The sequence below is a fragment of the Nesoenas mayeri genome (assembly GCF_963082525.1).
Source record: "Nesoenas mayeri genome assembly, chromosome: 28".
NCBI lineage: Eukaryota > Metazoa > Chordata > Aves > Columbiformes > Columbidae > Nesoenas > Nesoenas mayeri.
Window position 1 is genome coordinate 2142479 of NC_137558.1, and position 27817 is coordinate 2170295.

At 46.9% G+C, this 27817-nt stretch overlaps 1 protein-coding gene across 1 annotated transcript; it reads right to left on the bottom strand.

Moving 5' to 3' along the window:
* Positions 1–3357: 3357 nt before the first annotated feature.
* On the bottom strand, positions 3358–27817 carry LIMA1 (LIM domain and actin binding 1; the record flags this gene model as incomplete). Its single annotated transcript, XM_080360428.1, has 10 exons — positions 3358–4360; positions 5845–5978; positions 8173–8288; positions 8954–9011; positions 11471–11578; positions 13979–14127; positions 15463–15571; positions 20951–21406; positions 25237–25282; positions 27699–27817. The coding sequence occupies 10 exons, from the start codon at positions 27815–27817 to the stop codon at positions 3358–3360; spliced, it is 2298 nt and encodes a 765-aa protein (XP_080216554.1).

Consider the following 27817-nt stretch of genomic DNA (forward strand, 5'->3'; position numbering starts at 1 on the left):
TACTGAGGGGAGTCCGGTCTCCCCGCGCAGGAAGGTGCCCACCCGAGCATGAGCAGCGCTGAGGCGGCGGGTTTTAGTCGGTTCTGGTGCAAAAAACACCTCCCGCGCAGCCCTGAGGGGCAGAATCCCAGAATGTCAGGGGTTGAAGGGACCTGGAAAGCTCCTCCAGTGCAATCCCCCCATGGAGCAGGAACACCCAGATGAGGTTACACAGGAACCAGGCGGGTTGGAATGGCTGCAGAGAAGGAGACTCCACAACCCCCCTGGGCAGCCTGGGCCAGGCTCTGCCACCCTCACTGAGAAGAAGTTTGTTCTCAAATGTAAGTAGAACCTCCTGTGTTCCAGTTTGCACCCATTGCCCCTTGTCCTGTCACTGGTTGTCACCAGCAGAGCCTGGCTCCATCCTCCTGACACTGCCCCTTTCCATATTGATCCCCAGGAATGAGTCCCCCCTCAGTGTCCTCTTGTCCAGCTCCAGAGCCCCAGCTCCCTCAGCCTTTCCTCACACGGGAGATGCTCCACTCCCTCCAGCATCTTGGTGGCTGCGCTGGACTCTCTCCAGCAGTTCCCTGTCCTGCTGGAACTGAGGGGCCACAACTGGATACTATATCCAGATGTGGTCACAATATTCCAGATGTGGTCTCACAGGGGCTCAGAGCCCTCTCTCACACCTCTGAGGGGAAGGGCCCAAGAGCTGCCAGCAGGACAGTGAAACCTCATACAAATAGTTTATGGTAAGATACCAAAGCTTAGTTCTACTAACGTTAATAGCAATGTTGTTTAACATTTAAGCACAAAACAGAGAGCGGGAGGCACACAGGTTGGAAAAGTTTAAGGTGTTCCTTAGAGCTTTTGAAACATTCAGAAAAAAATTGTGGTTTAGCTTGAGGGGATGAGTGTTACCAAGTAACAAAGGTTTTCAATCAAGGTCTCAAACTCTACAGGTGGTCAGCACCAACTTCCTTGTGCATTGTAGCAAAGGATTCATCTTTCATATAATAGCTCTTTTGGCATCTGTCCAGTTAAGAGCAAATTAACCAGCCCATTAAGCACTCAAATACTATGATAACTGATAGGTTCAAGGGCGGGCTAGTTCATGATGTTAACTTCTTTGTTTTTAAATCAACAGCTTTATTTAAAAGTAGCGCTTGTGCTAATTTCTCCTTGAAGACGTTCAGCCTGTCTGAGTGAACAGTGAGAGTCCTTGTATCTCTGAGTTTCACAGATGCCTCAGATTGAATCACAACTAATGATGTAAAACATCAAAGTCTCTGGTAACTGCAGCCAATATTGCTTTAGGGTCATTTAACTAGGGAGGCATTGTAAAATTCAATTGCGTTTCCTAAGAAACAAATAGACATATTCAATAAACCCAAGTCCACCAAACAATCTTCTCTTCCTTTTCAAATACACTTAGCACAATTTCCAGTGAGAAAGGTCTCCAATTGCTTAGTAATTTGAGGAAATGTAATACCAAATGCATTTTGTTAGGAAGAGATAAAGGTTACAGAAACCACCGTGTGTTCAGAGGTCAGCTTGCTGAGTTTTGCAGCACCTCTATCAGTACAAACCAAGCCTTAACTTCTCCCTTAAAAAGAAACAAAAACTAGCAGCAGGTTGTAGACCGCATGACGTGCAACTGCTAATACCTCCCAGAAGGTTCACTTCTCTCTCCCTCCTTCCCCTATATATTAATATACGTTGTACACACACATGCTGCTGGACACCTGCATTTCCTCAAGGTCTCAGCCCCATCCATCCCAACTAAACCCACCTTAGGCTTAAGTGAAGATAACCCCAATACAAAGCAGCTTATAGAAAGGGGGAAAAAAATACTAAGCCCTTAGTTGTCCTCAGCTACCATGCCCAAGAAGCACCTGAAGTCAGGAACAGGAGGGTAAAACACCTGCACATCCTTATTTCTTTTCCCCATCCTGTATTGTCCTCTTCCACACGCTCTTGCCTGAGAGCACAGTCTGTCTGACTGTCAAGCAGAAAATGGACACACAGTGTCACCTAGTGGCACCAGAAGAATCATTGTCTGGTCTCCAGCTTCTAGTGGAACACGGGTTTTTCACCCAGCTTCTCCCGTTGTCTTTTTCAAACGCCACCTCTTTGTGCAACGAGTACGAATCCAGTCTTCAGACTTAAATTTTACTGTAAATGACCGAACTTTATTGAAGGTTTTGGAGTTAGCAAGACTGTTAAGAAAGCAGGATATTTTACACCTCAAGTATAGTTAAGAGCTAATTCTCATGAGAATACAGTACAAATAAAAGCTAATATAAAAGGGCATCCTCCTCCCACCGTTCAAGATTTCATTATTTGTAAAATATATGAAGTCAAGTTTAAAAATGTACTAAGCTTCAATGCTAGCAATCAGAAAGTTGAACTCTTCAAAAGGTTTTATTCCAGAGATTCTTGCAACGCAGCAGAATTTCACAGCCATAACGGAAAGATTGACGGCAGCTCGATACAAGTGAGATTTCAAAGTTGTCGAAAGGCCTTAATAATATCATCTGCAGTTTAAAAGGAATGATGATGAACTCCGAGTAAACAAAAAACAAAAGACAACACCACTTCAAATGCGTATGAAATGCAAAAGTAATGCCCTGCAGGCTACTGCCAAAGTGTTGACTTGTCCTCAAAGAGATCTGTCTATCAGCACAGCTTCTGGATAAGCACTAAAATACGTACGTTCCCGCGACAGGCACACCATTCCAGTCGAAAAGAGAAAAATAAAGGGAGTTGGGAGCCTTCAATTGATCACAGAGAGTTTTGAGAAAGAAAAGCCACATTCCACTCGGTTTAAGATGCCTTCGTTGTTGGACACTAAGCACATGTTTTCATTATTAAAGAAAAAAAATCCAGTTGTGCCCTTTACATGTATTAAAGTGCATTAAGTCACCACTTGGAAAGCAGGCCAGAAAGTCCCTTTGAAATTGGTCCCTAAGCGCTGCAGTAGCATCTGGAGTGGTAAAACAGTGGTCTAACAACAGCCTGTTTCACAGCACCATGGCGAGTACAGTGAAATTCCAGAAATTGATAGTGAAATACATACTGAAGCTCCAAGAGGATAAGATGGTAGGAGCACAGAACAGCTCTGCTCTCATGCTGGGGACAGAGTTACCTGTTGAAGCTGCCCCACAGCCACATCCTTGTTTCCATGCGCCTAAATATACTCTTTGCAGGCTTCTGGAGTATTTTTCTAGTTGAGATAATTTGTACAGAGGATTCCCTTAATGTCGATGTGCAGTATAGCATCGCTTTTGTGGAGGACAGCTGTTTGTTAAAGCTAAAATCACCAATTTAAAAAGGCCCAGCACCTTGCAACAAGTTTTCTAGTAAAAGGCCAATTTATTCTTCATCATCATCTTCATAGTAACGATTCCGTTTGATCTGTTCTTCCACTGACAGATCTTCCATATCTTCACCCTCCCAGAAACCAACATCTTGGGATTTGCGATTCTGGTTAGGAGATGATTCCTTAGCAGTCAAGACATTGGCTAAGTTGGAATGTTTAGGAGAATTTGGCTCAAGGAGTTCTTCATTTGGAATTTCCTGCTCTTCCGTGGTGTGTTCTTCCTCATCTGTGTCTGCATTCACCTGGCCATTTTCTACAAGATTGTGCTCCGCTGTTTTGATACCAGCCAGTTCCTGTTCTTCCTCTACATTTTGCTCTTCAGCACTCTGGATCTTCCTATTCTCAACCTTCTTTTCTTTTTGCTTTTTGTCTACCACGACCTCTCTCTCCAGTTCCTCACTTCTTCTCAGCGTGTCTCTCTCTGCCTTAAAAGGAGAAGACGAATTCTCTGATTTTTGGCCTTTCACAGATACTGTTCTAAACGAGGCTGCGACTGTAAAGGGACGGCTTCTTTCCTTCAGCGAGGAAGATCTTCTTAACTTCTTGAGATCCAGATCCACGTCCTCCAGCACATCTGGCTTGGATGTCTCTTCTTCCGGGGGCCATTTGGGTTTGAACACTTTGATGCCCTCATCTAAGGCACTTCCCTGAACACTTTGGTCAGACGGAGGCGGCCAGGCAATCCTGAGCTTCTTTGTCTCTGCTGGTCTCTCTTCTCTTTCAGGCAAAGCCGAAGCTTTTGCTTCCATACTCGCTGCCAGAACTCCAACTTTTGCAATCGGGGCGTCCTCTACTCCTGAGCTTTGCGGATTTTCTGTTGCATTTACACCATGGACACTTTTCTCTGGGGATTCTTCACACTCAGTTTTGCCTGCCCATAATTCCTTATGCTGTTTGTGTCCAAAGCCTTCATCATAATTGCCTTTAGATTTGAAGAGCTGATTGAAGTGAGGCTTGCAGTAAATAGTTCCTCGCAGAGACGCGTATGTCCCAAGACTGTTCAGGAAAATACAAAGTCAAATGTTAGTATTCTGTGTCAGCCACCCACACAGGTGTATATTTGATTTATGTTACTGATCAGATTCAATTCCAGTCTCCCCAGGTGTTCAGAAGAGACAAGCCTTCAGCTTTCATGAGATTGTATGGCTCTCTTTTCAAACATCAGGTGTTCTTTACAAAGCTGGACATTATATTTTTCCCCACCTAAAAGTACATAAAGAGTTTAAAAATAGACTGCACCAAGCGTAAAAGCCCCTGGCAGGACTAGGACTGTATCACCACTGCTACACTCCTCTCCAGTTCACTGAATTACCATTACCTTCAGCTCAGCTAAGCCTGAATGGCATCACAGGATCACAGAATCACAGAAGGGTTTGGGTTGAAGGGACCTTCAAATGTCACCTTACCCACCCCTGCCATGAGCAGGGACATCTTCAGCAGCTCAGGGTGCTCAGAGCCCCGTCCAGCCTGGCCTGGGATGTCTCCAGGGATGCTTCATCCACCACCTTTCTGGCCAACCTGGGCCAGGCTCTCACCACCCTCAGTACCAACAATTGCCTTTTATCCAGCCTGAATCTCCCTCCTTGAGTGTAAAACCATCACCCCTTGTCTTATCACAACAGGTCCTGCTCAAAAGTCTGTCCCCATCTTTCCTCAGGCCCCTTTTAAGCACGGAAAGGCCGCACTAAGGTCTCCCCGGAGCTTCTCTTCCCCAGCTGAACACCCCAACTCTCTCAGCCGTTCCTCCCAGCAGAGCTGCTCCAGCCTTGCATCATCATGGATGGATGGATCCAGCAGCATCTCGCTGTGCCCCACATCACCCCATTGCACCCCACTGAGCCTCTCCACTGCTCCCTGAACACCATTGCACCTTGGGGAACCCCACTGAATCCCCCTAGGTCCTACTGTGCCTCTCTGCACCCCACTGTGCTCCCTGTACCCCGCTAAACCCCAATGTGAACTTCCCTGTACCCCCAAATCCTCTCTGCACCCCGAGCCCCCTGCTCAGCCCCCAGCCCACCTCGCTCCAGCCGGTTGCATTTGGGCTCAACTCCTGCCTCACCAGATTCTCCCCTGAAAAACAACCCTTGTGCCATTCACACCTGCCCATTTTAAGTCTGGAAATGCTGCACTAAGGTCTCCCCAGAGCTTCTCTTCCCCAGCTGAACACCCCAACTCTCTCAGCCGTTCCTCCCAGCAGAGCTGCTCCAGCCTCGCATCATTTCTGCGGCTCCTCTGGCCCCTCTCCAGCAGGTCCAGGTCTGTCCTGTGCTCAGGACCCCAGAGCTGGACGCGGTGCCCGGGGGGTCTCACAGAGCGGAGCAGAGGGGACAATCCCCTCCCTCCACCTGCTGCCCACGGGGCTGGGGATGCAGCCCAGGGTACCACTGATCTGGTACCAGCGCATGTTGCCGGCTCATCCAGCGCAGAAGGGGAACCTACACATCCTGGATGGCAGCCGAGCAGAGCAGCGTGTTTACCTGAGTTTACTGTTGCAATAGGAGCAGCGGAAACAGCTGATGTGAAACACCTGCTTGTTGGCAAGGAGCCTTTCCATGGGGTACACAGTCTTCTGACACCCAACACAGGTTTCCTTCATTGGCAACTGAAATTTCTACAGGAAGAAGAGAAAGCTTGTTAACTGGAAAATGAATCAGCCGCTGGGGGACTTGGCTTGGAAGTAAAAAAAGAGTATGGAAAAGGAGCTGAAATAACCTCAAAATAAAAGGTGGAAGGGGAAAGGAGTGAAACAGGCTGCTCAGCAGTTTGAAATTATGCACTTTTGCTTAATTCTTCTCTTACAGGAACAGGCAATGGTCTGAGCACAGATGCAGGCAGCAGGAAACTCTTCTGACTCTGTTGGTAAGCAACGCCAGTTCTGTCGCAAAGAAACTCCACTCAAGTTTCAGGACACGCAGCCCTCAAATTCACTCAAGACTTAAAGTGAGGAGGTTAAACAGCTAAAATTGTTTATGTGTTCACTAAGAGAATTTCCTGGGAGTTTACCGCAAGAGTAAACTGAAATGCTGAGGAGTCAAGTGTCGCTGCCGCGCTGCATGGGAACTATTTCACATTCTATTTCTCTGACAGCATCAAGGAAGCAAGTACATCGTCTGTGAAAAAAGGTCACTTGATGCCATTCACTTCTTGGAATCCTGGCCCATAGCGAATACACTTTAAAGGCAAAATTAAATAACTTCGAGTTGAAAAATTTGCAATCTGGGGCTGTGTTGATTACAACTACTTTAGCAGCAGGGTAAGAAGTGCCTACATTCCATATCTTGGGTCTGCACGGGTACTTTGATATTGTAGCTTTTCTTTGACAAAGAGTTACCTGCCATGTACTTACGAAAAAGCTTCATGGAAAAATATGATGGGCAAAATAAAAACAGGAAGGTCACAGGAAGACATAATTACAGCAATTTATTTATAACGGACTAGAAACAATGGTTAGGCAATAAAAGTTACAATAGGTGAGGGACAGATTGCTGAAGACAGAGCCAGCTGAAGTCAGTTTGTCACAACCATAAAGTTTGCTGCCAATTTAATTCCAGTTTAATTGGTATTTCAATTTTGCTAAGGCATTGCTTGACATTATAGTAGATTAAAGTTCTAATTACAGCTTGACCACCAAAGGTTCAGAGTTCCTTTTGAAAAAATATTCACCATTTCTAGGTGCTGCCAAAACTGTATATGAATTCTGAATTTCGAGTCTAAATGAAATCACAAAAGGTCAGTTTACTGATGCAAACAGAAATCTAATCACCCCCGCGTTCCACAGGGAGCAAGGCAGCTACAATTTGTTCGCCCATTGGGAAGTAACTCACCCTGAAATGTCAGTTTTGCAAGGTGACATTAGGGCGCTGGTGTGTGCTTCTGCAACGCACATCCCCGGGGAAGAACGGGAACTTACTTGGATAACGATCAGCCCTATGGCTCATGGAGAGGCCTTTGGGGTGTGAAGAGAGAGAAATTCCAGGCATACTACAAATAGGAGCTACAGGAGGAAGGCGAGGCCCAATAAATATAAGAAGACTTGAGAGAAAGCTGAGAATTGAGCTCACATTAGGAGGGAAGCAGAAGGCAGGAGTAGAGGTTAGGAACCGAGAGCAGGAAACAGAAGCTGGAAGAGACAAATTGGAACCTTACATGAATAAACAGCATCTGGGTTGCTATCTTGGCGTCTAAAGCAGTAACAAGGTAGAGCACTAAAATGGTTCTAATACTAGAGAGAGCACAAAGGACCAAGAACACAGGTTGTGTGCGTCTTGTGTGCTGTAACAGACTGAGACTACAGAAAGGCTACAGGCAGCTCTAATCTGGCGTTAATACTCCAGCACACGAGGAAGCCGCATCTCGCTGGTCTTCGTAAGGTCAGTGCTGCTCCTCCCAAAGATGAGGAAACAACAAAGGCACAGTTGTTTCCTCAGGAGTGAGCCAGGAAGTCTGTGGCAGCCCAGGGAACAGGCATCCTAACTCCAGGCAGCACACATGACATGTACAGCGTGATCAAAACGTTCAGTACTGCTGTCTGTATCTCTAATAACATTAGCAAATATATTTCCACCCAAGAAGTTCTTCATCTGCTTTATAGCTCCCACTAAAGAAAACGTAACATTAAAGACTCATTGTTCAGAACGCCAAACTCAATCTCTGTGGAGTCAGTCACCACCTTACTATAAAGTTGCTCCCACTTGCAGTTACCTTGGGAGCAGCGGGAAGAGGAGGGTGCAAAGCCAAGTCCCTAATGCAGGCTCTAAAGTGAGTTGGTTTTAGCACCAATGGTTGAGAAGAAATCGCTGCTTTACCTTCACTGCTTTAGGCAGAGACGCGTCTGTCTGGCCAGCTGGTTTAGAACCGGAGTTTTGCTGCTTTGTGCTCACAGGTTTCTGACCTTCTGTCTCGCTCTCCAAGTTTTGTCCAACTAAGGGAGCAGAAGAGGAAGAAAAGGCAATGACAATGATTTTAAAACTATGGAAGCCTTCACCTCCTAAGACCAAAGAGCAATTCTACCAGCGAAGGGCTAACTGCTATTAAACCTTTAGACCTCAATATCCAAACATGATCATTCTAGCTTTTCTTATTTACCAGGAAAGTTAAGTTGATAATGTAAAGAAAACTAATACAGGGGAAGCCAACATCTAACCTGCAGGAACTGTTCTTTGGTTCTTCAAAGTGCTCATGTGTGGGCTTGAATTTAGGTGTAAAGCAAAGGCAACATGAGAACGTGGTTACGTACTTGAATAGGAACTTGTGTATCTCTGGACAACACCAAAGACATTTGGTAAATGTCCTGCATTAATAATTAAGTACTTCACCCTATAGTAGTTGCCAGAGCTGTACTTAAATGTGTTCAATCACAGCAAACGAGTTACAGATGTCTTATAATTATAATTGCAAATGATCCACTCAACTTGAAATAAAGTCTTATGAAGTTGGAGTTAGGCACAGGACAGATTTTTAGTACAATTGGGTCCAATTCATCATTTGACAGGACTAATCTCCAGCATCCTACACACAGCTGGGTAATTGGTGCTTCTCCCCAGCCACGGCCTTTGCTCCTGTTGGGGCAGAAGAACAAGGACCTACCATTGCCGTCCTCTAGAAGAGCAGAGTGGAAAGCCAAGCTGTTCTCCCCTCCAGAAACCTGCAGGAGAATAATAGACAATGAACACCTCTGACCTTCTAAAGTCTCGATAATCATGACCACAGCAACACAACAGGCAGTTGGAAGCACTGAACAGGAAGAGACTGGTCACACTGGGGTGCACATGAAGCTGCTTTTGTTTCAGAAGGCACGAGGCAAAGTCCAGCTGACTGCCCGGGATGTTCAGACATCTGATGTTCTCAGGTTGAGACAAGATGTAACAAGATGAACCGCAAATCATCACTAACTCGCTTTAATGATTGAAAGGTCCATTGCAAGCAACTGAAGTTTGCAAATTAATGAGGTAACGAGGAAACAAGTCACATATATCAACATATTCCCACCTACTGAAAAAAATAACACCAAGCGCTGGGAAGTGTTTCAGCATGGCCATGTGTGGCAGAATGCAAACCCCCCTCTCTCCTTAGATATGGAAGGAGTAGACACATCTCCCTCTCTCTCTGCTGCTTGAGGCCAACAGCTGCTTTTGTTTGGCCCCAGAGCCCCCGGGCCAGGGCCGTTAAGAGAGAGGAGAGGGAGTGCCAAAGCACCCATGGCCAGTGTGGGGGTGTTTGGAGGCTTCAGGGGCACCCACAGCCAGGGTGGTGGTGCAGAGAAGCTTCTGGAATGCCCACAGTCAGCTCTGATCAGGCTATAAAATGGGATTCTCATTGAGGCTCTGCCCCTTGCACGATCTCTTGGAGTTACGAGCTGAGCTGCTGCCACCAGGAGCCACTGACCCCCTGGGACGGAGACTCCGCTTGCCTTGCGCCATGTGTGTGAGTAAATTAACCCTCGCAGGATTGCGAGTGCATCTACTTTCCGTGCACGTCTGCACATGTATTTATACTTTCTGTGCACATCTGCACGTGTATTTACACCTTCCGTGCACATTTGCACATGTACTTTCCGTGCTCAATATGAGCACGTGTATAAATTAATCCTCGCAGAATCGCGAGTGTATTTTCCCCCCGTGCTTCCACATAAGCACGTGTGATATTCCATGCATATTCGCACGTGTATTTCCCCTCGCAGGATTGCGAGTGTATTATAAATTTACCCTCGCAGAATCGCGAGTGTACACTTTCCGTACTCACTACGAGTACGTGTGTCCCTTTACAATAACCCCACACCGTGTCCATGCAGTGTGGACTCTTCCCGGACTCAGGGCCGGCTCCGGCATTGTTTTGGTGAAGCCATGTCCATGCACTCTGTGGACCTCCTGTTGTATTAGTTGCTGCCCCTTAATAATTTTCCTCAACTGATATCCAAACCTGTATTCAAGTCACTTTTGCAGTGCTAAAACCCTGTTTCTCACCAGTTTAATACAAGTTGTTTTGGACCCTGTTGTCCCTTACACTAACCTCGGGGTGCCTCTGCGACACCGTGGCTGTTGAGTCGCACATCTGGCTACTACATCTTTCACAGGTTCAGTGTGAAAAACAGCAAGTTAGAAAGTTTCTTTCATTTCCCTTTTCCCCAGAGGATTCCCATTTCTGACATTACTAGTAGCAGTTTTAATTAGGCTTGTTTCCAAAGTTCATCACGTCATTTCATAAGGACAGTCCTGGCTCTCAGCGTCCTATTCAGCTTCTTTATTGCACCTGGACTCTTCAACAAGCCCCATCCCAATTACAGCTGAACACAAGGCATTTCATTCAAATCTCCCCTTCAACGACAGGGATATGCTCTGATTTAACAGGTGTTCTTTTAATTAACGCACCTTTTAGCGCAGAGCAGCCCTGCCCAGGCGCACACAAGCTGCTCAGCTGCCCGGAGGAGCAGCTGAAAGCAGCAGTTTGGCCCCTTGCCCACCAAGGCTGGAAAGCTCTCAAAGCCCTCCTGGCATTCAGCTGCCACGTGCTCGCAACGGCTGGGACACACAGTACCCCAGTTCTTATTCAGCTACTTTTATCCCGTCTGCTGTCCCCGGTTTAGCGTACAAAGGCTTGAGCGTGCTTTATTATCTCTAATTCACAGAGTAATTTAGTCTCAATTTGCAGCTGAGGCTCAAAACTGGGAGCAAACCCAAGCTGGCGTTCTCAGTTACCTTTATCAAAATTTAGCCGCTAAATGCAGAAGAAACAAGGACAAACTCCTTTTACTTGTGTCACACAAACCAAAAAAAAACCCCAACACAAACACCAAAAATCCACAAACAAACCAAATACAGGCATGTCATTACTGAAAGAACAGGGGAATGCTCCAAGAAAACTTAAAATGTGTCTCAAGATATTCTCTAGGACAGCTTGAAGTCTTCACAGAGACTTGATCAGTTATAATTCTGATACAGTCTAAAAAACAATTTAAAATATACATATCAGGAATTCTGCAGCGTGTCAATAACCTGCTCGTATTCCATTTCTAGATGGCATGCGGAATAACTCCACCAGCTGCGCTTCTACAACAAGTTCTGCTTAAAGTGAAGCCCTTGAGCTTCTCCAGCATGAGCATCTTACCTTGTCCCCATCCTGACGGGACACGGGGTCCTCAGCACCTGGTGGCACATTCTCCTTCTGCTCACATCTGTAATTCTTGCGGTCACTGTCACTGCCTTGAATCTCATTCTAAAGAATAAAGCGCTTGAAAGTTGACGGGTTCTTTTCCCCTAGGAATGTACTTGCTTTGTTTTTCTTAAAATCTTTTAAAACTGTTTTCCTAGTATATACAGTGATAAAAGAAAGGCCATAAAAATCTATATGAACTTGGTAAGTGATACATACTAATGAAGAACAAAGATGAGGCTGTGGGATTTTACCGTGCTCCATGGAAGCAATGCCAGCACTTACTGAGGAGTTTGTTCTGGAAAAAAGGACTTGTTTAAGAGTTCCACAAAAGAATCTTTCAGACTTCAAAAGAAAAATCCACTGAAACCTCGTGTTTTCTTTATTGCCATAGGATACAAGATAATTGGAGAGAGACATGTGCCTTTCACAAGGTATCTTCTCTGTAACGAGGAAGAGAAATGACCAACCGCCAGCACCAGCATCTTAGTGGCTTTTGTAAACAGGTCTGCACAAAACCAAACACCTCTAACAGGTATGTAATTGAATATTACAATTAAAATGTATTCATCTCTAAACATGCTGTCCATCGTCTCTCTCTCCCCTTCCTGCATCACTTGCAATGCATAGAAACCATTGCTCATCAGCCTGACTCTAACAAAGCGCCCAGCAGTTTAATCCAGGCCTAATTACCCAGAATGTCAGGGGTTGGAGGGACCTGGAAAGCTCATCCAGTGCAATCCCCCCATGGAGCAGGAACACCCAGACGAGGTTACACAGGAAGGTGTCCAGGCAGGTTTTGAATGTCTCCAGAATAGGAGATTCCACAACCTTTACCTTGCTGAAATCCAGGGTTGCAATTCTGCTTGCTATCCTGCTCCTGTCACAGGAGATCCTGAACTCCACCATCTCATGGTCGCTGCAACCGAGGCAGCCCTCAACCTTTACCGCCTCAACCAGCCCCTCCTTGTCAGTGAGGATGAGGTCCAGCAGGGCTCCTCTCCTGGTCGGCTCCTCCACCCTTTGCATCAGAAAGTTCTCATCAAGGCACTGGAGGAACCTCCTGGACTGTGGCCGCCGGCCGAGTCCTTCCAGCAAACATCAGGGAAGTTCAAATCCCCCACCACAACCAGGGCCTGTGACTGTGCGGCTGCTCTCAGCTGTCTGTAGGGGCCTCATCAACTTCCTCACCCTGATCTGGTGCCTATAATAGATGCCCACAATAGTATCACCCCTGCCAGCCTGCTCCTTAATTCTCACCCACAGACTCTCAACTCGCTCCTCACCCGTGCCTGGACAATACTCAATACATTGCAGTTGCTCTCTCACACAAAGAACAACAACACCAGCACGCCTGGCTGGCCTGTCTTTCTGGAAAGGACACAGCCATCCATGAGCACATTCCAGCCATGTGTGCTGTCCCACCACGTCTCCGTAATTGCCACCAGGTCATAATCTCCTGCCCTAACACAGGTTTCTGCCTCCTCCTGCTTATTCCTCGTGCTGCACGCATTGCTGTGCAGGCATTTCAGAGAGCGAGCTCAGCACACCCATTTCACCCCAGGGGTATGGGAGGCCTCCCAGCCTTCATCAGCTCTAGAGTGCTGCCCTACTGATGCAAGCCCAGCTCCAACCCCATTCCCCTTCAAGTCTAGTTTAAAGCTCTCCAAATGAGCCCTGCTAATCCCTGTCCCAGCATCATTTTGTCCCTGCGAGATAAACCTTTCCCACGTATCACAGTTTGGACTGGTGTCTTGTAAAACCAGCCGTTATCAAAGAACCCAAAGCCCTGCCTGTAGCACCAGTCCTGGAGCCAATTGTTCACAGACTGAATTCTTCTATCCTCTCCCATATCATCACCCAAAACTGGAAGGAGGGAACAGAAAATCACTTGAGCCCCAGAGCTCCTGATCAAGTATCTGCAAAACTGGCATAAGTTCATTTACTGCAAGAACTGAACTGGCTTTGGATAATGGGTGAGAAGAGTTGAAGGGAGGTGAAAGGCAAAAGGGAGGAAAACTGACTGGAGATGCCAAAGCGTCAGGCCAAGCCATCAGGGTTCTATACATTCTATGACACTGAAAGTCGCTCCATCTTGCTGTGCCTCAGTTTCCCTCAGCTTCTAGCTAATGTTGGATACAGGATGGAGTTTGGTTGGTTGTGTTGTTTTTAAACAAACATGCAGAGACCTACCAACATGCAGAAAGAAAAAGAATGCCAGCTATGTTTCCAGCAATTAATTCATTGGAAAACTTCCCAGATTACTCCAGGAAGATGCAAATACCTATTTCTTCCTGCAGTAGGTAGAGGCAAATCTTCACTAGAAATTACTCCTACGGCCACAAAGTTATTTGCGAAAGGAGATGGCATTATCTTCAAAGAGCCTGGTTTCCATAAGATCTTCTTTCCAGCCTCCGGCTGGGACAAAAGTTCATTTCTACGCAAGCCAAAGAACGGACTTACCGTAGCGCTGGGGCCGGTGGAACTGCCCTGCTTGGACACAGCTGCCTGGTACTTCGCCAGCCGATCCTTTATCGACGTTTCCGTCAAGCGAGGCATCTCCAGGCTCTTCTTGCTCTCGGCCTTCTCTGGGCTGAGCGCTGGACTATTATCTACAAGATGCCCCAGAAAAAGAGCTCCATGAATAAAGGGCGACTTTCAGCGACACCAGCAGAGTTGCCTACAGAAAGATTTACAAATCCCATCCCTTCACCGCTGCCAAGACCACAGAAATTCCACATAGGAAAAGCACAGAAATGCTTCAAAAATTTCTGCTCCAAATCTCGCCATTAATCCGGCAAGTTGCAAAAGTAGCATATTCACCAGATGCAGCGTCCAGCCGGTGGTCTCAGACATAATGAGAGCAAATAGTTTTAACCTTGAAGATTGTTTTACTGTTATTGTCAAACACAAGCAGCTGCTACAGTGGCTAAATGGAAATGTACCTGATTCCTGTAGCGGAATCATTGTCAAAGTCTTTTGGGGAAAACATGGGAAGCGAGGAAGGAAGTCGCACCTGCCGCTTCCACCTCCTCTATGGAAATGATTTATCACGACATGTTACAGATGAGGATCTCAAGAACAAACATGTTATGAAATAATTCCGTTTAGTCTCGCAGGATCATTTGAGGCATCTGGTTTTAACTCAAGAGGAAAGAAATAGGTGCCCATCTCCGGACCCTCAGAACTACGCCCCATTTCTTGCCATCCATCTCTCACTTTTGCTGTCAGACATTAGCAAATTGGTTTCAAAAGCCAACTCCTGTGATCGCTCTGCTATCTGACTTCCTTCTACAATGGTCAGGCCTCCAGTAACAGCTTAATTGTCCAATAAAGCATGATTAAAAAAAGACCTTTCACTAGCTAGTGGCCTTGAATGACTAAAAAGCTGTACAAGTCATTAAGGTTCCTCTTGGGGACAATAAACAATCATAAGCAGTTCTTGCCATTCCAGTATCGCTCAAATAAGGACACAACGCGCATCTCTAAACAGTGAGATATAATATTAGCCATAGGCTGAAAATACAAAAGATTGTGAACGCTTTGTTAAAAGAGAGTCTCCAAACATATGAAAAGGACATAATTTTGCTCAGGTTGTAAGTCTGTCTGTAATTATCTGTGTCTGGAGAAGGCAGGAGGGATGAGAGTGAAAGCCAGAGGGAAGAAGGCACATGGTCTGGCTGTTCAATACCTTCTGAATTAGTCTATTAAAAGTGGTTCTAGAATTAAGACACAGGAAAAAAACAGGTTCTGTTCCTCAACTCACTGGTTATCTCCTGTGCCTCCGTTTCCCGTGCTCAAGGGTATAATGCTTTAAAATCCACAGCAAGACTTAAGCCATTAAATACGATGTTCCCACAGGCCTTACAGATGGAAGATGGCAGCACTTCCCTCCATTTCTGAAAAAACAACCAAAACAACCCCCCCAAACCGCGAGCTTTACTGACCTGATGTACTACGGCTCTTCTCCCCTTGGCCAACATCGAAGTCCTCCGAAGAGAGGCTGTTTTCAGAAATCCTCCTGCCTGCCGCCGGCTTCCTCGGCTCCCTGGGGACCTGGAGAGACAAGACCCACCTATCGGCTGCTGGGACAACCCCAGCTTGTCGCGTATAATCCTTTAAGATGCACAGGTGTCACTAGCAAATCTGCTTTACTGGAATAAACAAGTCTAGCAGGTGACATCTTATTTAACCAATATCAAGTTTGATCACAGAATACCTGACCCTGTCACCTGGAAAACACTTTCTTGGAGAGGGCAGTGGATGCGCTTTGACCAGTTATCTTTGTGGAGAAGTCAGAGAAGCACAGGACTGAGCTATCACAAATTCACACTGATCTTCAGCAACAGGAAGGAGAATAAATACTGTTGTACTAAAAGTTATCTAAAGTTACTTGTTTTGATTTGGATAGCTCGTGTGTTTCGTACCAAATAACTCCCTAATTAGGTCTGATAAGGCTGAAGCTTAAGCAGGAGAGTGCCAGAGATAAATATTCTCAGATATCCCGGATAATCAGTCTGTGCGAGGCCGCGGTGCTGGACACAACCACACAGATGCTCTGGCCGCCTCAATCTCATTTCAAACTCGTTCACTGAGATCAGCTCCCCAAAATCTAACAAACTGCAGAAAGACATTTCAGCAGCTTTAATAAATACTCATGAAGTGCAGAGCGTAATTTGACTTCAGCAAGATAAGTTGTTTGCACACCTGAAAGTCAACCTATAAAATACTAGAAGGTGGTAGAACCTTTGTTCCCTCCCTAGGAAGAGTTAAATCAGAGCCAGCTGGAAATGCAGATGGAGGCAAACGCAGGGAGGTTTGGCAAGATGCTCCAACCACACATCCCCCCCTGCCCCAACTTCCAAGAAGTTTCTTAACTGCCGGTCACCAAACTGAAGGAAATTCCAAAGTTATATTTTAACAGAACTGCACTGTAAGATAATCACTGTGAAAAATCAGGCTGCTTCGGCACACAAAATCTCAGCTTCAGCAAGAAAAGAGAAAGCAGCTGGAAAGCCTCTTTTTCCATTAGCCTGAGAAATATTTTCTATTTCTGTGGTTTAAGCCTTTGGTAACTTTTCTTGCTGGAAAAGAGCTTAGCTATGACAAGGCTTTTCCTTCCCCGGAGTGTGTCCAGGGTTCAGTTTGGGAGTGTCTGCACACTTGTACGGACTCGCAGATTCCACATTCTGCGCAAACTGGCCTTCGATTACTCTTACTCCACCTGTGTCTGCTTTTATGTCACCTCCAGCCCACAACAACTCAGACACTTCTCATTCAAAGGGTCTCACTTTTGACTGGTAGACAAAGATGATTATTGGCAGAATACACTTGAAGACAAGATCCTTTGAGGACGCAAACCCCACTTGAATATCTTGACTTTTATCACTACCCTGGGTTTGTTTTTTTCATCATTATTTATTTTATTGGGGGGGGGGGTGTTGGGTTTTGTTTTTTTCAGTAATACATCACCACACACACATTTTCTTGCACACAGCGCGAGTAACAAAGCTACATATGAAAAAACAAGTTTGCAATCTAGATCCAAGGGCATTTTAACTGGTCACCCCTCAGTGTCCTCTTGTCCAGCTCCAGAGCCCCAGCTCCCTCAGCCTTTCCTCACACGGGAGATGCTCCACTCCCTGCAGCATCTTGGTGGCTGCGCTGGACTCTCTGCAGCAGTTCTCTGTCCTGCTGGAACTGAGGGGCCACAACTGGACACAAGATTCCAGGTGTGGTCTCCCCAGGGCAGAGCAGAGGGGCAGGAGAACCTCTCTGACCTACTGACCACCCCCTTCCAACCCACCCCAGGTCCCATTGCCTTCCTGGCCACAAGGGCCCAGTGCTGGCTCATGCTCACCCTGCTGTCCCCAGGACGCCCAGCTCCCTTTCCCCTACGCTGCTCTCTAATAGCTCATTCCCCAACTTACACTGGAACCTGGGGTTGTTCCTGCCCAGATTCAAGACTCTACACTTGCCCTTGTTCTAGTTCATTACATTTCGCCCCCCCCAGCTCTCCAGCCTGTCCAGGTCTCTGATGGCAGCACAGCTCTCAGTGTCACCCACTCCTCCCAGCTTGGTGTCACCAGCAAACCTGCTGACAGTCACTCTATTCCCTCGTCCAAATCATTGATGAATATATTGAATAACACCGGCCCCAGCACTGCCCCTGAGGCACTGCACTGGATCCAGGCCTCAACTGGACTCTGCCCATTGACCATGACTCTCTGGCTTCTTCCCTTCAGCCAGTTCGCAGTCACCTCACTCCCCGCTCATCCAGCCCGCACTCCCTCAGTTCAGCTGTGAGGATGCTGTGGAGACGGTGTCAATGCCTCACTCCAGTCAAGGGAGATCACGTCCACCACTCTGCCATCATCCATCCATCTTGTTATGCCCTCAGAAAAGTCAATGAGGTTGGTCAAGCACGACTTCCCCTTGGTGAAGCCATGTTGACTGCCCCTAATGACCCTCTTATCCCTGATATGCCTTGTAATTCATGTAATTTAGATCCAGCATCTGCAATTCCAGCCTCACTGGAAGAAACCATCAGCACTTTTCAGGAGAAAAAGACAGAAATCAGGATTGGAAATCCGTTTGGGTTGCTGCTTCTCATTCACTTTTGTTTCAGAATCTCATTTCAATTCATTTTCAATGTAGTCATTCTCCAGTAACGTCACACTGAGCTGCCCTCATGTTGAGAAGACAAAGAATTATCACTGAAATGAAGTATTAAACAAATTCAAGCTCTACATAAGAGTTGGCAAGAGGCCGGTGTGTTGTCAAGCAATTACACCACGTGTTTGCTCAGCGCCCACCAACAGCAATTCTGGAGCGGGGTCCAGAGCTCATCCAGACACACGCACAAAATCAATGTTTTCTTCCAAGCAACCAAAACCCTCCATATTTTCACCAAGAGCCACCTCAGAGAGCTACAGTTGTCCCATTTGTACTCGAAGAACTGGAGATAAGCTGTATAAGACCATCAGTGAAAATCCAACACGCTTTAGTGAGAGTTCAGAGATATTTCTGTACAAGTCTTGGTACTAAAACCTACATCGTTGTGTAGATTTTACACCAACAGTTTTATATTGTGGGGGAAAAAGTAGAGTAATAGACAAGAAACGTTTAACAAAGGGAAGATGAGGCACTTTCATTACAATCAACACACTGACCACTGTGAGTAATTAGGGTGATTATGGTGACACCTTCACATGGAGGGATCCCTGACCCCCAGTCTTATTCATTTCCCCCTCAGTTTACAGCCACAACTCCCACGTCACAGCTTCTGCTGCCTGTAAACGAGATAAAATACTCACGTCTGGAAAGCCCCGAGGTTCTAAGACAAAAGAGGTGGGTGCAGAGGCACCACAAACAGCGTTCGCAGCGTTTCGCCCGCGGCGCAAAGAGTCGTTGGGCAAGAGACCAAATAAAAGCTACACCTACTCCATTCAATACTAACTGTGTCAAATGTGACCCCGCACACCAGGTTGGCCACACAAGACAGTAAGTTTTTACCTTAAAGGAAAACCAGAAACCAACCTGGAGGGGACTTTCAAAGAAGTATTTTAGATCTGCTTGCTCGCTCTTCTGATCTTGAGTCCGCTGTCGCTATCACTTACAGGAAGGATTCTTTGAAGCTGATAAAAGACCTGATGTTCAGCCTTAGCTTTGTGCTGAGCCTATTTAGACCGACATTCCTGACTATAACATGGTTAGGGCATTTTTTTTCCAGGAAGACACAACTAATTAAGATCTGCCTTGTGTCTCAATTGCAGAAGACGGAGCGAGACCTGAAGGACTAAATGAATAAACTAGGAGGTTTTGCTCATAATCCTGAAAACAGGTTTCTTTAGGGCGGGCGATGGAGTCAGGAAATCCAGGCTCTAATCTGGATTCTTGTCACAGCCTTGCCCAGCAACCAGAAAAGTCCTTTTATCTTTACTGCCATGAAGTTACAGCTACTTCGTTTATACAGATGTTTGTCAGCAAAGCTCTGACAGCACCTCTACCTTAAGTCTTAAGAAAATACCAAGGAAAAGGGCTGTCTCTCAGCTACATTTATGGTTGGACTCGATCTTAAAGTTCTTTTCCAACCTAAGTGATTCTATGACACCTTGTTGCACTTAAACCAGGGGTTTATCAATGGGCAGAGCTCATAAATGGAAAAGGCAACTTGCAGTTACCCAAATTGACACCATTGCTTAGTGAAAAAACCCCATAGCTCCAAACTTCATGATATGTGACTATGTGACACCATCCACAGATAAACTCCCAGAACCATAGATCTTACCATAGTGCTTTCTAACTACAAAGACACCCCCTCTGATTTATTCCCCAGGTGAAGATAAAGCCGCTTGGAGCCCATCTGCACAACGGTTCCTTCCTATGGAATCCTGCCCTACGGACCCTGCAGTAGGAGGTGAGAGCAGCGCTATCGGGACAAAACCCACCAAAATCCTTGTGAAATCGTGACATACAGACCCAGAACTCACGTTTTATCGCAGAAACGCTCACCTGAAGCCTGTTGGCAAACCAACTTTTGTACCAAAACGTGCTCGTTTCGCTCAATGCTGCAAGAAAACCACTCGCAGCCAAACAAAGCCAGAACTATAGGAAACTATGAGAAAACTGGAAAATCCACCAGCATCAAGGCCCCGGGACTATGTTGCAAGTCCCCAGCATATGCAACTCATTTTCTAGTTAAGCAATTCTCCCCCGGGACACAGTCTGCAGTCCACATGCAGGATCAGATTTCATGAGCAGTTGTAGGAAAATGCAAGCCCTGTGCATTTGCAAGTCAAAACTCGTGAAGGCAGGAGCTTGTCTGGCTATCTCTGCTTATTTTTTCCCCGCCCCGTGAGGATTCTTTTTTCGATAAGAAACATTTGTTAAGATAGGAAGATGAGGGACCGGCAGGAAAAGATGGGGAGATTTCACAGCACGTATCTATGTGCATATTCTGTGACTCACATACTGATACATATATAAAAAACCCTCTGAATTCTGGCAGCGCTTCCATCTCAACTGTACCCGCCCGGGACTGTTGAGCTCACTTCAAACAGTTATTCTTTTATATATATAAAAATATATACATATATTTACACAATTCATGTTTACATAACTCAATCTTCAGAAAATACATAAACCACCCCAACTTAAAAAAGAAAGCATTCCGTACTTATTTTTCCCTTCTAGCCCCTTCACGAGCAAATTAACTTTACAATCAAAAATAGCGCAGCCCCAAGCACTCTGCACATATTTGTGTAGCTCAAATACGTTATTAACACCAGCTTCATTATGTTTCAAGTAAAACAATGCCTACAACTATTTGCAGAGTCAATATTTGGGAGCCACTCCCTCTCCACGGACTTTTCTTGGTGCCCGAGGGGCAGCGGAGTTTAGTTTCTCTCACGATCCGAAGGGACAGACCCTTACCTTGCCCTGAGCCGCTTCCCCCTTCTCAAACATCATCTTGAGCTTGTTCAGCGGGACGCTGTATTTCTCGATCTTCGCCGAAGAGTCGGCGCTCTCGCTGCCTTCGGGCTTCTCCACCTCCCTGGGCTCTCGCAGGCAGTTTTCCATCTGACCGCTCTCCACCGAGTGGCTTCTCGACGTTGCGCTGGCCGCAGCGGGACAGGGCAGCTGCCCAGGGGTGCCCGACGGGGCCCAGGTGGCTGCGGTGGCACCAGCCCCCGGGTTTTGCTCCGTCCCTGGGGGGGACGTGGGGCTGCTCCCCGCTGCTCCGGGGCTGCCGACCCTGCGCCGAACCTCAGCACCGCTGCTTCGCTGCGTTTCCTTCCCAGACTCCTCTCCCAGCGCTGGATTCTCCCACTTCTTCTTGAGTACACTCAGATTCCCCCTTCTTAAATGAGGGGGAAGGTTTTCTGCGCTCTGCAAAGAACAAGAAGTTAATTCCAGTTATGTGGCTGATGAAGCATTAAAGCGCTTCCTTTCTCCGCGAAAGGAAGTTCAAGGCTCAGCGCTGATGGCAGCTCTCTGCTTTTTCAGACAGCTGTGAATAGTTACAACTGTGCCACATGGAGAAAGCATCCAGGATGGGAGAGGAAGGAGGGGGGAGAAGAGAAAAATCAGGAGCTAAAGCAGGAAGTGAGCAAACAGGATGGCCTTATAAGGAAAAAGGGAGTCCAGCTCTAATGAGTTAAATGCCACACAAAAGGCCTGAATCCACATATGGGGGAGAGGGGACCAGAATCTACACCTGGGGAGAGGGGACCAGAATACACACGTGGGGAGAGGGGACCAGAATACACACGTGGGGGAGTGGGGACCAGAATCCACATATGGGGGAGAGGAGACAAGAATCCACACGTGGGGGAGTGGGGACCAGAATCCACATATGGGGGAGATGGGACCAGAATCCACACACTGGGGAGAGGGGACCAGAATCCACACAATGGGGAGAGGGGACCAGAATCCACACAATGGGGAGAGGGGACCAGAATCCACACGTGGGGGAGAGGGGACCAGAATCCACACATTGGGGACAGGGGACCAGAATCCACACATTGGGGAGTGGGGACCAGAATCTACACATGGAGAAGGGGACCAGAATGCACACATTGGGGAGAGGGGACCAGAATCCACACGTGGAGAAGGGGACCAGAATCTACATATGGGGGAGTGGGGACCAGAATCCACATGTGGAGAGAGGGGAACAGAACCCACACATGGGGGAGAGGGGACCAGAATCCACACATGGGGAGAGGGGACCAGAATCCACACGTGGGGGAGAGGGGACCAGAATCCACACGTGGGGGAGAGGGGACCAGAATCCACACATGGAGGAGAGGGGACCAGAACCCACACATGGGGGAGAGGGGACCAGAATCCACACGTGGGAGAGAGGGGACCAGAATCCACATGTGGAGAAGGGGACCAGAATCCACACGTGGGGAGAGGGGACCAGAATCCACACGTGGGGGAGTGGGGACCAGAATCCACACGTGGGGGAGCGGGGACCAGAATCCACACGTGGGGAGTGGGGACCAGAATCTACACATGGGGAGAGGGGACCAGAACCCACACGTGGGGAGAGGGGACCAGAATCCACATATGGGGGAGAGAGGACCAGAATCCACACGTGGGGAGGGGGGACCAGAACCCACACGTGGGAGAGGGGACCAGAATCTACACATGGAGAAGGGGACCAGAATGCACACATTGGGGAGAGAGGACCGGAATCCACACATGGGGAGAGGGGACCAGAATCCACACGTGGGGCAGAGGGGACCAGAATCCACACGTGGGGAGAGGGGACCAGAATCCCCCCAGGGTCTCCAGCCTCAGAACCTGCAGGCAGCAGCAGCAGCAGCCCAAGCAGCCAGAGCAGGGCTGGGTGGGGCTCCAAACTCTGCAATGTCTTGCAGCTGCTTCAGGAGACAACAATTAACATGCCTTCCAAAAAGCTGCAGATGAGCTCTCGGCAGCCCCTGCTTTGCTGGAGTTGTGTATTGCTACTGTCAGTTTACAGCAGTGTTTGGGTTACAAGAGTCAATGGCAATACATGGAGCAGTAGTTCCTCCCGTATTCAAGCGCTTTTCAGGCTCGTTTTGCTTACAAGTCGTTACCTCTCCCCGTGTTTGATTCATTCACATCTCACACCAGCCACCCCTGCGCTGCTGTTCTCTCCCTTATGGAGACCCCTACGTATCAAACCCACTGCAAGTGGAGCAGGTCTGCGAGGCTTATAGGAATTAAACAGGATTAGCAGCTATATTAGGATTTAAGTCTCTCACCCTATTACTCTTCTGGTCACATTTTGAACGCTGCTTTGCAAATTAACTTGAATCCACCTAGACTTCAAAAAAAGATCGGCTTGCTGACCGCGGTTCAAAGAAAGTACTAAAGTTAGAGGGCAAATGTTGGAATATAACAGAAGTACTGAAAATTGTGCAGCGGGTTTCCACAGGGACACGTCTGGATGTGGCACCTGCGGGGTCCCGGATACTTCACAGCACCATACATTCTTGCTCAAGGTTTGCCTGTTCCCTCATCACACGATCCATGAAGAAATTGCAAGACTGGAGAGTAATTTTTAGAATGCTTATTTTATCCCAAACAGGAAAAGAATGACTCCCCAATCCTGAAACTATCGGTAGGCTTTTAAATAAAAACTAAACAGAGGATCTGCTTACACAAAGACCTGCAATCGCAGTGCCTGGTGTGTTGGGCAGCGTCCCCTGACCAGCCCAAGGCGAGCAGTGCAGGTACAGAGGGAATGTGAGGCTGTACCACCCAGAAACAATGACAGTACCATTCAAACATGGTGGCTGTACCATCCAGAAACGATGTACCACCCAAACACAATGGCTGCATCATCCAGAAATGATGAAGGTACCATGCAAACATGGTGGCTGTACCATCCAGAAATGATGTACCATCCAAACACGATGGCTGTACCACCCAAACACGATATACCACCCAAACTTGTTGGCTGTACCATCCAGAAATGATGAAGGTACCATTCAAACATGGTGGCTGTACCATCCAGAAATGAGGTACCACCCAAACACGATGGCTGTACCACCCAAACACGATATACCACCCAAACTCGGTGGCTGTACCATCCAGAAATGAGGTACCACCCAAACACGATGGCTGTACCATCCAGAAATGATGAAGGTACCATTCAAACATGGTGGCTGTACCATCCAGAAATGAGATACCACCCAAACACAATGGCTGTACCATCCAGAAATGATGTACCATCCAAACATGATGTACCACCCAAGCACAGTGGCTGTACCATCCAGAAATGATGTACCATCCAAACACAATATACCACCCAAACATGATGGCTGTAACATCCAGAAACGAGGTACCACCCAAACACAATGGCTGTACCACCCAAACACGATATACCACCCAAACACAGTGGCTGTACCATCCAGAAATGATGTACCATCTAAACACGATATACCACCCAAACACGATATACCACCCAAACACAATATACCACCCAAACACAATATACCACCCAAACACGGTGGCTGTACCATCCAGAAATGATGTACCATCCAAACATGATATACCACCCAAACACAGTGGCTGTACCATCCAAACACGATATACCACCTAAACACGATATACCACCCAAACACAATATACCACCCAAACACAATATACCACCCAAACACAATATACCACCCAAACACAATATACCACCCAAACACGGTGGCTGTACCATCCAGAAATGATGTACCACCCAAACATGGTGTCTCTCCTCCACCCAGGGGTGTCTGGAAACCCTGAAAGCCCTTCAGAAAACACCCCCCTTAGTGCAATCTACAGCCATCAAAGACACCCGTTAGATTTGCAAGAGGCTGGCAGCTTTGCTTGAGCAGGCTTTTCAACTCGGTTAGGAAAGGCAGAGGTACCACACAACCGCCTGCAGCTAAGGACAAAGCGGCGCATATTCAAGTGTGTGGTTGACTCCTTGTGCTCAGCAGTGAACTAGTGACTCAACATGTCGCTGTGGGCAAGGCGCTTGGTTTTCCTCCCTTTCATTCACACCGGGAAAGGGCAGGAGGAGCGAGTCAAAAGCAAACACTCCGCCTAAGCCAAGTTTGCTGTAGGATACACGGCAGCGAGTTTGATATTCACCAAACCAACCGTCCCAGCAACACCGTGTGTAGCTGATCTGTTCTGCTTGCATTGCGTGTAGCTGACCTGTTCTTATTGCCCAGAAAACAAATACTCACGCTTCTTTTCTTCTCAGCAGTGGCTTCTTCAGCTGCTTTCTGATACCTTCAAGATACAGGAGAAAAAGGAAAAGAACAGTTTTTAGCCAGAACAGTGAATGCTCTTGAAGACAGGTATGAATTCACCCCCCAAGCATTCTGTGCACTTCCCGAATAAAAGCAGAGGCTGGAAAACCAGCAGCAAATAACAGCACAACAATGCAAAGCCACTGATACATTTTAAGTCACGCAGTTTACAATAATAGCATACATTAATATTTTTCATTACCCAAGCACTCTAATTCTCCAACACAGTTTACCTTGGAATAGCTGTATTGTCTCCGCCACCCAGCTGTCTGCTGTGCCCCCTCGCAGGAATAACTCAGCTATTTATACAGCAGCTGCCGAACCGTAACAAATTACAGCTTGGCATACGCAGAACATCGACATAAGTGCCAGTTTATTTTACTCCGCTGGGTTGTAAACGGCACCGATTCAGCAGTCGCCTCCCGAGCAGCTGAACCGTCCCAGCAGTAATCACAGCCCTGCGCAGATAAGCCACCCTGGATCATGAATCAAAGTCCTTTAAGAAGCTCTAGAAAACTCCGGGCAATCTGCAGCCCACGCCAGGCCAGCACGCGGCCCCGCTAATCACCGCGCCGCGCTCGTCAAAGGCACTAATTGGTCGGATGGGACGCGTTTCGCTGTTTGTAAGCAGAGCGCTGCTTTTTAAAGAGATCACCCAACGTCTGCTTGGGAAAATGATGTTTGTGTCTCTCTTATCTGCGGAATTCTGCTTTTGATACAGCTGGGAATATGTTACAGGAAGTGATGCACTAATATAACAGTCATTAGCTTCAGACTAAATAATTGCTGGTATCAAACCAATAACTAATGCATATCACAGGCTCAGTTCCTTCAAGGAAAAAGGTCCTTATGTGCAGATCCCTGCTCTATTACTAATTTTTCTTTATATCAATTCATTTTTCCCTGATGTGTATTATATTCTCCTATGTAGATCTCCCCTCTTGTGACAATATAAAGTAGACAAATTGCACCCTTAATTTTTGCTCTCCAACTTGCATTTACTGTACAGACCGAATGCTAACGGAGTGTAGCTGGCCCTCTTAAATCAATACAAATATATTAACCTATGTCTCTGTGCTATAAAGGGTCCAAAATTTGTGTGTGACGTGCTGTGAGATGGACTTATGGAGGAAGAGGGATCAACAGAGACACGGGGATGAGAGTGAAGTACCGCACTGAAAACAACCCGGGGTGGCCGAATCCCCATCAGCACCGCTCGGTGAGTCACGCTGGTGAGGTCTCTGCTCTGCCTGACAGAACTGACCATCTAAACACTATCTGGAATGGAAAAAACATCCTCATAATCAAATATTTAGGTAACAGCAATTTAGAAGAACTCTGCTCCTCCCTGCGAGTGTCAGTGTTGGCAAAGCCCGTAAGCAGGACGGTGTTTTCCCGAGGAACCGACGCTGCTTATGCAGCGGGACCCCACTTGATTAAGGAATAGCAGTTTGGATTATTTCCAGTAAGCCCTTTTCAAAGGATTATCAACATTTAGCAAGATGACCAGGTTCTGTAATCAAGCTTCAATGAGTGAATAAATTACCTTTTAACAAGAGCGGTCAAAGCAAGCAGCTTCTCCCTTGGACACAGTACTTAAAGGGTAACTTAAAGAGTCCAGATTGCAACTGTCTTTCCCCTATAGATGTCATAAAGTTTCTCCCACACTCAAGATTTCAATACTCCAAAACCTCACTACATTATGAATGCAATAACCTGGGAGACCCGGTTGCCCAAATCCCATTGGAAATCCAAGCTGGACTGTAGATATTTAAAGAAAAGCTTTGCTAGAAAACATGTTTAGGCTGCTACCACTTCGCTTTTTCAGTGGATAAGATATCACTTTATGGTTTGCTGTAGCCCATCGTCCATCCCTCAGAGTAAAGTGAAGGGCAACATTCCTTCTCTACATATGTTTCATGAGACATCTGAAGGGACAAACATGAAGAGCACAGGTCCTGTGAACCCCTGCAACACCCATCGCAGTGAGAACGACCATTTCTAACTGGTGTCCAATTAACCGATAAAGCGCTACTGCTACTTTTTATAGTACCAGGCAGGAAACGCCGTGTTAACAGAGAAACCTGCGTAACATTCTGTGATTCTGTGTGATGAAATGGCAATAGCCTCCTACATCCCGCCACTCTGCCCTCAAAAACAACTGCAATTTGTAGTTGGACAGAAAACATCATATTTTCTGACAGCAGAAAGAAAAAAGATATGATCATCCTGAATGCTGAATCAATATAATGTCAGCACTAAAATCTGCCCAAACCAGAAACTCAAATGCCTATGGAGCTGTGTTATTTTTAAGAAGCAAAGCAAGTGTTGGTGGTGTTGAGGGTTCCGGCCGTGAGTCTCAGTGCAGCTGGTGCTCAGCAGCCTCCAGCACTTACTTGGAGAACCGCTCCACCAGGGCTGATGACTTGCTCCTGTTGACTAGAGAAAGCTCTTTCGCAGTGATTTTCAAAGACTGTGAAGTCCACTGTCTTCTATTAAATGGGGAGGGCTCCAT